Below are 13,983 nucleotides of genomic sequence, written 5' to 3'. Positions count from 1 at the left end.
AATGACCTGACCTTCCCCTACCCCGTTCCCCAGCCTCCGCCACCCCTGCTGGCTGGAGAAGAGAGAGCTGCCCTCTGGAGGTGGGCCAGGGAACTCCGCAACCCTGGGAAGGCTTAGAAATGAGGACGGAGAACATCAAACCCACAGCACCAAGTTTTGGAACAAGTTTGTGGACATCCTGATAATGGGCACAGGTTTCTAATAAGATGCTTGAAATATTAAGGATTGAGTGCATTCTTAATGGGGTGAAACTGTTTCTTGGAAAAGGAACCTCCAGTGCTCACCCTTACCTCACAAAATCATATTCCTTAGTATTTAATTTCCTCTAACTGAGGAAAAATTAAATCTAATTTAAAGTTAATTTTTCTGCTCAGGGGATGATAATGAAAAAAGTTTGAGAAACACTAATCCAAGGGGATCTGGTATTTTGAAAACTACGATTTTAGATTTACAATTTTAATTTTTAATAACAAATTGATGCTAGATATAATTTTTATTTGAAATGTATGCAAATCTGATTTCTTATACTTTGAATGTTTAACAGCACATCTATCAGAATTCTATTTACTAAACCTCTACCACTTGGCATTATAAATAGGGTATCAGCCCTGGCTGGTGTGGCTCAGTGGACTGAGTGCCGGCCTGTGAACCAAAGGGTGGCCGGTTCGATTCCCAGTCAGGGCACAGGCCTGGCTTGCAGGCCAGGTCCCCAGTTAGGGGCGTGAGAGAGGCAACCAGTTGATGTTTCTCTCGCACATCGATGTTTCTCTCCCTCTCTTTCTCCTTTCCTTCCCCTCTCTCTAAAATAAATAATAAAATCTTTTAAAAGATAAATAGCTTTGGGTCATTTTGCTGGCTAGACTTGCAAGGCTGCCAGTTTAGAGTTTGAGAAATCAGATATATTGAATTTGTAAATGAAGTTTAAAATGTTTGAGGATCCTTAGGTTTGTAAGTAGGGTTTAAAAAGTCTGCTCTTTTATATACAATTATAAATTAAGTGACCATTTAATTGGCTATTTTGCACAGAAATTATTACTAAGTTTATAAATTAATATATGATATTTATGTACTGTATGTGAAATTTTGGAGAATAGGTTTTATTAAAAATTCGTAATTTCCTAACTTAAATAAAATTCAGATGTAAGCAGCTGTAAGCCTTCATTCCACTCCAAGCACAAAAGTCACCATTGCACATTAAAAACTATTGTCATACAGAAGCCTCCCGATTCCTCTACATCACCGCCTTCTCTTTCAGTTTTCTTCCAAGCGCTATCACCCCCTGTTAGGTTCTTGTTTATTTGCTTCTTTAACGACTCTGTCTCCGTCTCTAAGAGAGGGGATCTATTTGTCTTGTTCATCATTATATCCCAGCACCTAGCCCAAAGCTTTGTGTTTATTAGGTGTTTAACAGACTTCTGGATAAACAAGTTAGGTCGTCCAACTCCCAAGCCCCTCGTGTCTTTCTGTTATCCAGTAGGGCAGCGGTTCTCAACCTGTGGGTCACGACCCCTTTGGGGGTCGAATGACCCTTTCACAGGGGTCGCCTAAGACCATCGGAAAACACCTATGTAATTACATACTGTTTTTGTGATTAATCACTATGCTTTAATTATGTTCAATGTGTAACAATGAAAATACATCCTGCATATCAGGTATTTACATTATGATTCATAACAGCAGCAACATTACAGTTATGAAGTAGCAACGAAAATAATTTTATGGCTGGGGGTCCCCACAGCATGAGGAGCTGGATTACAGGGTCGTGGCGTTAGGAAGGGTGAGAACCGCTGCAGTGGGGCCTCCCAGACAGTGCAAACGCTGAACGTCTTTGCTAGGGGAACACACGTCCGCACAGAAGGAAACCAAGTCTGAGAGGAACTCACCGCGTTAGCGTTTCCCCCAACTTGCATGCATCGCAGCTGAAACCAAGACCAGTTGGAATCCAGCTCTGTGGATCTAAACAGAAAGGACATTCTTAAATGTTAATACTCTTCTTCCCCAGAATCAAGCCACTGAACTTTGGAGAACAAGCGTTCCTCGATCATCAGGATCCTGAAGAATTCTAAGTTCGTGTTGACAGTGACAGGTTTCCAGGTTGCCGGTGCCCCGAAGTGCACGGCCGTTGGTACAGCAGCTCCTGGTCCCTCTCCCCTTCCCTAGAAGCCAGGGCTCTGATGGCCCCGACCACCTGTCCCTGCCACGCCGACCACGGGCCGGCCACGCCGGGCCGGCAGCACCTCTGCTGCACTGACCAGCAGCCATATCCTCTAGGGAACAATACAACAAGCTTCCTGGGGCTGTGGGAACACCTCTGGCTCTGCCGCACACCCTCAGTGGGTCATGATCTAAAATTAGGTAATGTGTCTCTACGCAAAATAGGTATCCTGTTTGGATTATTTCAGGGGTCCAGTTTGACCCCTAGTAGGAGCCTGGAGGATGCTCATCATTTACCGTCAGGCGGAAAGGACCTACCCACCATCACCACCATGAGGGAGGGAAGAACACTCAGGGCTGAATGCTCTTTAAGTGAAAGCTGCAAGTGCCTCCTACCCCACCACACCTGGAATCTAAGGTTACCTCAGGGCAAGGGAAAGGCAGTAAGTGTATTTCCCCACAATAAAAATTCACCAGGTGATCAGGGTAAAGCCAGACGGGACAGCACAGCAACGCTGGACGTCTTTATGCTGAATCAATAGTTGGTGGCAAAGAGCGAGGCTAGCCTGTGTCCCACAGCGGCTTGTCCCGCACTAACTGTAAAGGAGTGCGGACATGTTGGAATGGCCACGGGTAGAATACCCGTCCCAGGATGGGCAAGGGAGGAAGGAAAAAGGCATCAGACCTCCCCGGAATGTCCTCTTATGCTGCCCTTCCACTTCCTGATTTCTGTGCCGATTTGTAGCATTTAACCTTTGTAAGTGTTAGGATGTTATTTTAAAGCCAATGGGTGCCTTAAGACTAATCATGACACTAATACACATTATTATTATGTGTACATATGACATATCTACTTCATGGTGACATAAGTGAAAATTAAACCATACTTGATAAGAAACAGAGTTCCCAAAGACAAAAATAAATCTTTTAGAGTTTGAGCCCTGGCTGGTGTGGCTCAGTGGATTGAGTGCCGGCCTGCAAACCGAAAGGTCGCTGGTTTGATTCCCAGTCAGGGCCCAGGCCTGGGTTGCGGGCCAGGTCCCCAGTTGGGGGCGCGGGAGAGGCAACTGATCCATGTCTCTCTCTCACACATTGTTGTGTCCCTCCCTCTCTTTCTCCCTCTCTTCCCCTTTCTTTAAAAATAATAAGTAAATAAAATAAAAAAAAGAATGATTACCAAGCAAGGTGATTAAATTATGTATCTTGTTCTGAAATTCCTTCTCTGAAAGATCTTGCTTAGCCACCACCTTGTCAGGACCCCTGTCCCCCCAGAGGGAGTTAGGTGGCCGTCGCACCCACCTCCTGCAGGGTGGCCGCGAACAGCCAGCCCCGGCAGCAGCCCAGAGGGTGTGAACCTCGGCTCTGCCGTTCAGGCTGCGTGACCCTGGAGGAATTACTTACTGGACCTCTGCACCTTCCTCTCCTCCTCTGTAAAGTGGGAACAATGACAGGACTAGCTGTCTCACCCCTATAGAAATTAAATAGGCTACTATCTGCAAAAGCGCTTGGTCCCTGGTAAACGCCACAGCAGATGGCTAAGTCTCACCACGGTAACCCCGTCACCCTGTGCCGGAAGCAGCAAGCTCCGGAGGACAGGGGTGGCCCTGGTTTTCTCACTCTTGCCACAGGCGCATAATGGGGACCTGACTTAAACGAGGACCTCAGACTAAAGCTGCAGGTCCTCAGACATGCTAATGTGCCTTACAAATTTTAGTCCTAAACTACCTTTGGGAAAATAAAGCCAAACCTTGTTTATATATTACTTAGAAACAAAGATAAAAAAGAAACGAATAGCCGCTGAGTGGAGCTGACGGCGATCCTCGCTCCTGCACTGGGACTGAAAACAAAACGCTGTGACGACAGCGGGCTCTGAATACACTCCGCCTTCGGGAGAAACCCGAGTCGCTCGTGGGTGCCCGTTCCGGCACCAGCAGGCGGCTCACGGCGCGTGATTCCTTGTCTTTAATTTAGATGAAGAGATGGTGAAAGGTAAGAGAATCTGAGTGCTAAGGAAAAAGTAAGCGGCAGAAGTCAGAAGAGTGGAAAAATGAGTTTTCACTTTAACCCAATAGCTCCAGTTAACTAAGTGTGTAAAGGGGAAAACAGGTTACCCACAGCCTCCATAACCCCGTATGAGTGAAGGCACCATGTTCTCCCCAATAAGCTAGTGTTTGTAATTCTTTTTAATTGGCGAGAAATGTTCAAAGAACAACCCTCCACCTCTTAAAAAAAAAGAAAAAAGAGGCCGAGTGCCCTTATCACCTTTGACTTTGTCTCGGCCGAAGCCTAGGCCACTGCCCTCTCCACGGCAGTTTCTAACAGCTGTTTCTGAATCGTTTATGAGCACTGTGATTCATTCAGTTTTATTTATCTGACTTTATAAGGCCAGTGATTAAACCTGCCAGAGCCCAAACTGACCCCGCTGTCCAGCCTTGCCAGGCTCTAAGTCAGTCCTTCCCTTGACCAAGGAACACGCCCGAAAGCCACCTCACTTCCTGGAAGGGCTGAGACTGGCAGTGCACTTCAGCGGTGAGGAAAAGGGAGGGCCGGCTCATACAGGGCAGGGCTTGGCAGAGAAGAAGAGGAAAGAACACAGCAAGGAGAGACAGACAGACAGCCACGTACGCCCCGAGTCTAGCCTTCCTGCGCTCTGCAGAGGAAGTCTCTGTGTTAACTGGTAACCACCGATTTGGGGGAGTGAGGGCAGCACATTAAAAATAAACTGCCCCAGGCAATTAAATCCCTGAAGATTTAAAAAAGAGACAAGAGGCGCTGGCTGCTGTGGCTCAGTGGATTGAGCACCGGCTGGCAAACTGAAAGGTCACTGGTTCAATTCCCAGTCAGGGCGCATGCCTGGGTTGTAGGTCTGGTCCCCATTTGGGGGCGTGCGAGAGGCAACTGATCAACGTATCTCTTGCACATCGATGTTTCTCTCCCTCTCTCCCTCCCTTCCCCTCCCCTCTCTCCAAAAATAAATAAAATCTTTAAAAAAAGAAAGAGAGAGACGAGGACAGAATAGTGCATTCAAAATATTCTGATACCTGCAGCTCAGAAAAAGAAAAGAAGACCAGAAACTGACACTAATACCAATAAGAACACACGGCAGAACTCCCCTTTCTAGATATTTACATATGGAGTTATAAGGCTCTAAATATCTCGCACATCAGGCCTTCACAAACTGATTTCTGAAAAGTAAAAAAAAACTCGCGAAAAATTTTAAATTAATATATTAAAAAATAAAATTATGTTGCTATTATTACTGTTTAGTTTTTGTGTCATCGTACAAAATATTATGAATTAGAATAGACTTTCTGCTTTAGGAACAAATGCTCTTTATAGTAACTGCATTGTATCAATATTCCGTAAGTCATAAATATAAGGTAAAATTGCTCTCCACAATTCCAAATTGCCTGCCTGCCTAGCTGGTTCCTTCCCTGGGAAGAGAAGTGGCAGGGAAATAGGTGACCGGGTTGGAGGTGGCCTGCAATCACAGAGGTCCTGCATGGCTGCTTGGGGCGGGGTGGGGGGCACACACACCCACAGCTGCTGACGTGCAGGCCTTGCTGGGCTTCGGAGCCCTGAGCCCTACTGGAAGCCTTTGATTATTTCTTTTATCACTTCAGTTTCTCCTGCCCTACACCAGGGCACCTGCCACCTCCCACTAGGCTTCGGGCCGTGTGCGTGTGTGTGTGTGTGTGTGTGTGTGTCCGGAGGGGCCGCCTTTCTCTCTTGCACATGAAGGCCCCACGAAGGCCTCTGCCCCACCCATACCAGTGTGGGAGCGAGAGATCGGGGCTTGTCAGGAGCCAGTGCAGCCTGAGACTCCCGATGAAAAGAGACAAAAGACGTCCCTATTATAAACATTGGAGCTGCTACCGCAATTCATACAAAAGTCATCACTCAGGCTTTGCAGTATGAGCGGCCTGGGAGCCAGGGCTGTGGGACGATGCTGGAGGTGCTGGAACCCCTGCTACAAGGACATCAGCTCTCCACCTGCTGGGGTGTGACAGCCCCCACGCCCCCTTCTCTGGTGTCACAGCAGGGCTCCTTGGTACTGCTGGGTTATGAGAAGACCATAAAGTGAAAGGAAATACTGTCTCACACCCAGCACTCCGATTGTCCTCAACACCACACCCTCCTGTCTCGGACAGAGCTGTATATAGCAGTAACTAAACAGAAAATAACTCATTTCCCCAGTTTACAGAATTATGGCTGAAATCTTCATAACTCATAATCAACCTCTCATTTTACTTGATGTCAAAGGAAACCTAAAGAAAAAAGGGGCAAGTGACCCACGTGACAATGGAACCCTTCCCACCCCCCAATGGGGACGGATTGACTTACCGAATAAAACTCAAGTGGACACCAAGGGACCTGTGTGACCCCGAGCAATCGATGCAAAGAAACACCCCATAGGTTATGCTCGCCCAACTGGGGTTTTTGGCACCACAATCAAAACACGCCTGAAAGAAAATTCAAAAACTCAGTCACTAATTACTTTATATTAGCCAGATGAGCCCTCCCGTAAGACACAATACATGATTTAGCTTGAAAGCTGTTTAACCTTCACAGTTTAAACTGGTTAATAGCGACTATCTCAACTAGATTTTTAAAACCTCAAATTTTAATTTCTTTCATTATCATTATATTATTATATCTTAGTAATACATTAATTACACAGTAAATTATACATTATTATGAATCTGTTATAGCACTATGCAGTAAGGGTAGTGAAGAGAGATCGGGCATGTATCACCTCAAACATTACTTATCCTTGAAGCATTAACAGGGTTCCTACCAGTCACATAAATGAACACTAGCTAGGGATGTCCCCTGCTGAGAATGGTCCTGGACAGTGGCTCTGTGATGGATGGCAGGCGTTGTACACACTTCTGTCCTCAGCTGGAGGAGGGGGAGTGTAGTGGCCAGACTCGCTGGTGCGCCCAGTGACCCTCCCCTCCTGATGTCCACAGCATAATCCCCACCCTCACTTTTCCCGGGGAGTCTGTGTGACCGTAATATGGCAGAAATTCTATGTCACCACCAGATTAGGTTATAAAAGATGCCGTGACTTTCTCTTTCTCTCTCTGTCTCTCTCTCTGATCACTGGGTTTGGGGGAAGCCAGTGCCATGTCTTGAGGACACTTGGCCATCCGTGTGGAGAGGCTCAGGAGGGGAGGAACTGAGGCCCTCAGCAGCCAGTCCCACTGCGTGAGCACATGTGGGAGTGGAAAGCCCAGCTTTCAGGTGACCGCAGCCTCACGAGAGACCCCGAGCCTGCCTTGCTCAACACTGACATTCTTCATCTGATAACAGAAGTGTGAAAATACTTTAGGACATGCAATGCGTGCCACATAAATTAACACAATGAATTAAAGTCAGGACTACAGGGTAGTAACAATTCCACTAATAAAATTGTTTTTAATGTTTTTCCAGGAAAAAAGTGCCTATATTTTAGGTAGTTTATAGGCAGAGCCACCTATCTGAAGACTGACCCGACTATAACCATCAAGAGCGACCTGGCTTCTGGCCTTTTGCGGGCAATGCAAGAGCAAAAATCACGAGCGGGTTTCCCAAACCCCTCCCCATGACAGGCTCATGCTAAGCACGCATAAATTGCGGGGGTGGCGTGACAGTTGACATGAAAGGTGCCGGCCGCTCACCTCGGTGCCACAGTCCCAGGCGCAGTGGCAGGCACCGAGGTGTTATGAAGTAGATGGCGTCGCTGATTCCACAAGCCCCCTGAGCCCCTGCCCGCTGCCCGCTGCCCCCCGCCGGGCCACGTGCCGGCCTTGGAGGAGCTCACTGCAGTGGGAGACGAGGCCACGGAAATTCAGACGCCCCGCGCTAACAGCCGTTAGGGTCAGGGATCCCTTTCCGTGGGACTGTGCCAAAGGCGCTGTCCCTCTGCGAGAGGCCATCTGTAATCCCTCACTTCCTGAAGTGACAGGGGTGACCGCGCGTGCAGTCAGGTACGGACCCAGCGCACACAAAGCGGACGTACGAAGGTGTGTCAGCAGGCGTGGCCGGGGCCCACAGACCAGCATCTGGTGGGCGAGGCAGGCAGCCGCAAGGCTGACCCTTAGCAAGCAAGGGCAGGGTGCAATACGCTTCCTAGACAGGGTCCAGGAGGCACCTGGGGTCTCCGGGAGAAGCCAAAAGGGCTGTAAGAGGCAAAGGCCTGTGCAGGAAATGGCAGTGTGGACGGAGGTGACAGCAGAGGTGAGGTGTGCACAGCCCAGGGCAGGCAAGCCCGAGACCCACTCCTGAGGCAGTCGGGAGGCCGGCCACATGGAGAGGAGGGCGGGCTCCCTGATGCGGCCACTTCGGCACCCTCCAGACCCACCCACCGAGATGAGAGACTGCTACAATGCAGCTCCATGAAGGGCGGGCCCCGTCTATCTCGGTCACCTGCGCTGGGCACCAGCCCGGCACAAAGGGGCATTAAACACAAATCAGGTAGGGGGGCAGTTGGAGGGGTGGAAGAGCTCGCGAGCCGGGAGTGGGACCCGTGGGATCGGAGGGCGGGAGGCAGTCAGAAATACGAGTCTGGCTCCCACCAGGGCCCCCTCGAGTCTCCTGCGGAGCACGAGACCGCGCTTTGGGAGCGGGGACTGCACAAAGCTGGGACACGCTTTTCTAAGCAGAATTTGAGTTATTCTGTTGATGAAAAAGAAGTAGTTTTGACTAACAGTTTGTTCTGCCTGATGATGAGAATAATGGTTGCTCTAGAAATAATAGCTGACACTGAGTGTTCACTCCCCGTCAGGCACTGCTGTTGGCCAAATGACTCTTCATGACAACTTCAGGGCCAGCTGCCGGGCTGCGTGTGACCTGCAAGTCCCACAGGGACCCGCACTCAGAAGGGCCGGTGGCTGGTTAATGCTCCGCTGTCTCACCTTAACATTTTGATTCTTTTCAAACGAGGTCCTTGAGTTTTCATCCTGCATTCTCCCAAATTATGTAGCACACAGTTTTGATCCCCATTTTAGAGAAAATGAAAGAACTATGAAGTATCACAGCTAAGAAACGTTATCTCGGAGACTGGACCCAGGCAGTCTGCACCCCTGTCCCACACGGCCTCTCACGCAGCCGGGCAGCCCTCGACCCATCCTGTGTCCACTGGACCACCCACCCCCCGAAGGCAGGAGCCTGTCTCTTTGCTGAGGGTACATCAGAGTACCCACAATGCTCGGCGCAGTGTCCCGCATACCGCAGGTGCTCAGTGGATATTTGCTGAGTGACTCATGCAATCAACAGAAAACCAAGCAACAGTGTAGCTCTCAGGAAGGATTTCACAAACTAGAAAACGGACCCTTATGAGTTAAAACCCTTGGTCCAGAGTTACTGGTCATCACACATGAGAGGAAGAAATTGGACACCACATTCTAAAAGTAAACCGAGTTGTTTTTCTTTACCTAGCTTTCCTGTCTCGTGTATCTTAGAGCTTCTTTTTGGAAGCCCATTTTGAAAATGCTTATTGTCATCCAATTCTTTCACATCATTAAAACTACTTTTCATCTTTGTTTGGTTAATTGTTTCTTACTAATGATCATATAAAAAGTCTTTTTTTAAAAAAGCTTTTTATTTATTTATTTTTAGAGAGAGGGGACGGGAGGGAGAAAGAGGAAGAGAAACATCAATGGGTGGTTACCTCTCATGCACCCCTACCTGGGGACCCGGCCCACAGCCCAGGCATGTGCCCCAAATGGGAATCAAAGCAGCGACCCTTTGGTTTGCAGGTCGGCGCTCAACCCACTGAGCCACACCAGCCAGGGCAAAAGTCCTAATCAAGAAATGTAGCACGATACTGTGGAACATTACCAGAAATTATTTTTGCTCAATGCTTTTACTAATTCTATGACAGAATATAAAATGTTTCATAGGTGTGGTATTCATAATAAAAATAATTTAAAAAGAGCTGACATGTATTACTAGAACAATATATGCAGGTATTGTTCTAAGTGCTTTTCTGGGATTTCCTCATTTCATCCTCACAAAAACCCTCTGAGTTCGATCCTGCTCACGTCCCACTTTTCAGTTGAAAAAAATAAGGGACAAAGTAAATGTTCAAGTAACCTGCCCAGGGAGACGTGTCTAGAAAGCAGCAGGGTGACAACGTACAAGTGTGCCTGTACATGTCCCTCAAAGTGCCTCTTGGCAGAAAGACACCAACTTCTTATTTGAAGAGAGCGCTCTCCCTTTGATGTTATGTTTCTGAAACAAAGCAGACTGAAAAATACAGTTTCTACAGCTAACTGCAGATCCAAATGTTGCCTAGATACACAGGAATCCCTCTTTATTAACAGAAGACTCTAAAACTGAAAATCACGAAACTAGCAAAGAAATTAGCACCCGAGAACTCCTGCAGGCTTTCTCCTCCTGACTTTCCTGCCTTCACGGACATCCAATGAATTGTTTCCTTTTTTACTCCCCTTAGGCTGTAAAATTACGGGATCCCCTCCAGCATCCAGACTGAAAACAAAGACACCCCCAGTTTGTAAAACTCAGGAACTTTCTATGCCGCCACGCCCCGGCTCAGGACCAGGCTCGCTAACAGCTGTTGGCTTTGGAGCTGACGATGGGGCCCAGGCAGCGCTGTCACCGGAGGAGAGGAGAGAGTCCACGCTGACGGGACAGCCCTTTGCACTCTCCAGGTTCCAGTCCGACCTGTGATCCGGACCTGTGATCCTCCGAGGAGGGCGCGACTTTAGCCCAATGCGTCATCACATCTCCAGCCAGTTTCCAAAAGTTTCAAAAGCCATGGGGGGCGAGGGGGTGGTTGAGGCGGGGGACAGGCTTTGGAGACGGGAACACAAGGAAAACCCCAGTCTCCAAAGAGACAGACCCACAGAGAAGGAAAGGAAATGCTCTGGGTTGCACTTTCTTCGAAAGAGACAGAAGGAGAAAAGAGCTGGAAGCCGTTGCGCAGAACGCGGGGCAGCTCCATCACAGAAGAACGCTGAAGCTGCCATCGAGGGACTCACGGAACCAATCAGGCTCCGACGGCGCCCTGAGGCACTTTAGGGGTGCGTCCCAGGGTGGGGAGGGGGTGAGCCGACCCTTCCCAAGCGCCCAGTGCTACCAGCTGGAGTTCTGACCCGGTGCATGCGACCAGCTGGGTCACAGGTGGCCTGCGGTGTCCGCCCCACTCACAGGAAGCCGCGGGTACCCTTCCCAACCTCTCTCGGGACCTCCAAGCTCACCCCCAGCACTCTCGGGAGCTCACAGTGTCCCCGCGGCCACCCCAAAGGCCGCCCTGCCCCGCGTGCGCTCCTCCGCCCGGTGTCTGCCCCCCGCCTTCAGAACCCCCCAGGTGCGCTCGCCTCCCGCCGCCAGGACCCCCGGCTGCCCGCCCCACCCGCGGCCTTGGGTGTGCGCCCCCCACCGCCGCTTCTCCCTTGCTGAGGCTGGGGGGCGGCAAGCGATTCGGACCCAGGAGAGGCCCAGTCGCCGCAGCCGCAAGTGCGACGTGTCACAGGCCGGGCCGGCTCCTCCTCCGCGGCCGCAGACACTGACACCGCAGGGCGGCCGCGGGGTCCGGCGGGGATGCCGAGCAAGCCTGAACGCGCCCGGCGGACGCTACCTTGTTGGTGGGCACTGAGCGGAGGCGCTTGAAGATGGTCAGGATGTCCTGCTTGCTGGGGTCCCCCATGGTCACCGGAGAACCAAGGCGCAGCTGGTCCAGCCAACCGGGTATGGCCGAGTAGGAGCGGTTGCCGCCTCCCGGAGCTAGGCTGCGGCCCAGGGGGCGGGGCTGCGCGTGACGGCCGGGCCCCGCCCCTCAGACCCCGCCCACGGGCCCGCCCACAACCGGCGCACGCGCTCAGAGCCTCGGGCCTTCTTCAGCGGTGCCGCTGGCTCCGCCCATTCAAGCCCCGCCCCCGGCACTACACGCGCGTGCGCAGAAGGCCTGCGCGCCTTTTCCAGGTCTTCGCCAGCGGTTGGAGGGCCAGGGCCCGGGCGGCGCTTGCTCCCGTGCGCGCGGCCTTCGGAGCCCCCACCATTTCATCTGGTGGCTTGCCACCTACGCGGGAGGACTGCTTCCTTCGCCGACGTCTTCTCGCTTCCTCCCTACCAGTGCGGCAGAAGCAGCCACTCCAGGGGGCAACGGAGGAAGCTTGAGGGGAGCGGGCCTACCCGCCGTGTCCGACGCCCGGCGGAGAGGACTGGAGGCCGGACACCGAGTTTTTGTTAGTCCCCTACATTCTTTTTTGCCTTGGGCGGGAAACTTTCTGCGCTGAAAATTGATTTTCTGAACGTATCGGTTTGGGTCCAAGGTCCGGGGGAAATCCAGTTCTCGGGAGCCGCTCCGAGCTGACGAGCACCGGCGACAAGCGGATGTTTCCAGCACCGCGGGCTGCTTCCCGCCCTTTGGCCAATGTTTCCGGCATTGACCCGGAGAAAGTTGCCTCTTACGACAGTGGGCGTGGAGCCACCGGAAGCCGCCGCCTGAGGTTGGGTGCGGCAGGGGAGGATAACAGGTTTTGGAGCCAAATGCAGCGTTGGCCCCAGGCCCCGTGCTGCCGACTGCTTCCTAGCTCCGTGGTCTTCGTCCAGTCATTGCTCTTCCCTAAGACTCGGGTTGCTCGTCCGGACCATGGGGTGAGAGATGAAGAACCGGCGCTCAGCGGCTCGGGAGGCAGCTTCCCAGGAAAAGCCTCTGGCAACGGTCTCCCTGTGGAGGCTAGGATCGTGTGCCTCTCACCACTCTGGTTAGATACCCTTAGGGGAAGTTGGAAACGTGCCGGGATTAGGCTGGAACTTATCCAAGGAAAGGAACATTATTACCTTCCAGAACAGTATCCTTTGTTTCTGCAGGCAGCGGTGACTATTTGAAAGTTCTTCCTTATATGGAGTCGAAGTATATGCCCCTTTATTTTGTGTCTCTTGGTACTAGTTCGACCTCAAACAACACCTGGCATGTTCATAAGGAACAGTCATATCCTTTCTGATGGGGATGATGGTCCCATTTACTGTTTGGAGCTGAAATCTTGGCAATTCATGTATCAGATTAGGGCAGGACATGTTTACTCAGCTCTCCAACATAGAGATCCCCGAGGAGAAGAAAAAGTACAATGAAGTGTAGACAATGTCTACGCTAATAGGCAGGCATAAGGGAAGGGGAAAATACCATTATTGCCTTTTCTCTGATCTGCTTCAGTATTCTTCATAGAACTTATTACCACCTGATATTATAATATGTAAATATACCTGCCTCCCTTCTATGAATATAAATTCCATGAGATCAGATCTATTTGGTCTACCTCCCTATCCCCAGTACCTAACACAATGACAGGCACAGACTATACATTCAGTAAAGATTTTTGGTGTTGGCTTAGAATGTATAAGTATGAAGAACGTCACTCCTAATATAATGAGAAAAGGCTGGATAATCTACAAAATCATAACTTCTCTTGAGCCCATCAGAAAGCTGAGGTTGCAAAGCAACCAAGTAAACTGAATTCCAAGAGAGAGACTCTCCAAAAGAGATGGCACTCAAGAACGCTCTCATCTTTGGCAGAGCACAGGAGAAAAAAGTAGCTGCCATACAAGTGGGCAAGAGGAAGTCACCTAGAATTTTAATGAATTCTTAATGGCCAAATGTGAGCTAGCACGGCAGTTTGGAGAAGTCGGGGGCCTCAGATACAAAGGGAGTTTACATTCATTCACAGGCACTTTTCCGCAAACCTCCACCAGAATTCTTTCTTCACAAGACAGACGGAGACAGAGAAAGAGACTGAAGAGGTACCCTTGTGGGGAAGGCGTGCAACTGTTGAGGGGCAGGCACAAAACCCTACCCACTTCCCTTCTGTCACAGAAAGCAAA

The 13,983-nt window shown here is 50.3% G+C and overlaps 1 protein-coding gene across 1 annotated transcript in view; it reads right to left on the bottom strand.

Moving 5' to 3' along the window:
- Positions 1-11,901, bottom strand: part of ARFGAP3 (ARF GTPase activating protein 3) — a 45,266-nt gene extending 33,365 nt beyond the window's left edge. The window contains exons 1-3 of the mRNA XM_090272305.1: positions 11,741-11,901; positions 6,499-6,617; positions 1,884-1,956 (exon numbers count right to left, since the gene is read on the bottom strand). Coding sequence (XP_090128431.1) covers positions 1,884-1,956; positions 6,499-6,617; positions 11,741-11,809 — 261 coding nt within the window. The 5' untranslated portion in view covers positions 11,810-11,901. The remainder of the gene's footprint in view (positions 1-1,883; positions 1,957-6,498; positions 6,618-11,740) is intronic.
- Between the last annotated feature and the right edge of the window lie 2,082 nt (positions 11,902-13,983).

The sequence above is a fragment of the Furipterus horrens genome, unplaced genomic scaffold (genome assembly GCF_987537825.1).
Source record: "Furipterus horrens unplaced genomic scaffold, mFurHor1.1.pri manual_scaffold_4, whole genome shotgun sequence".
Lineage (NCBI taxonomy): Eukaryota > Metazoa > Chordata > Mammalia > Chiroptera > Furipteridae > Furipterus > Furipterus horrens.
Note: the sequence above shows the minus strand (reverse complement) of the source record. Positions and strands in the feature narration are given on the sequence as shown.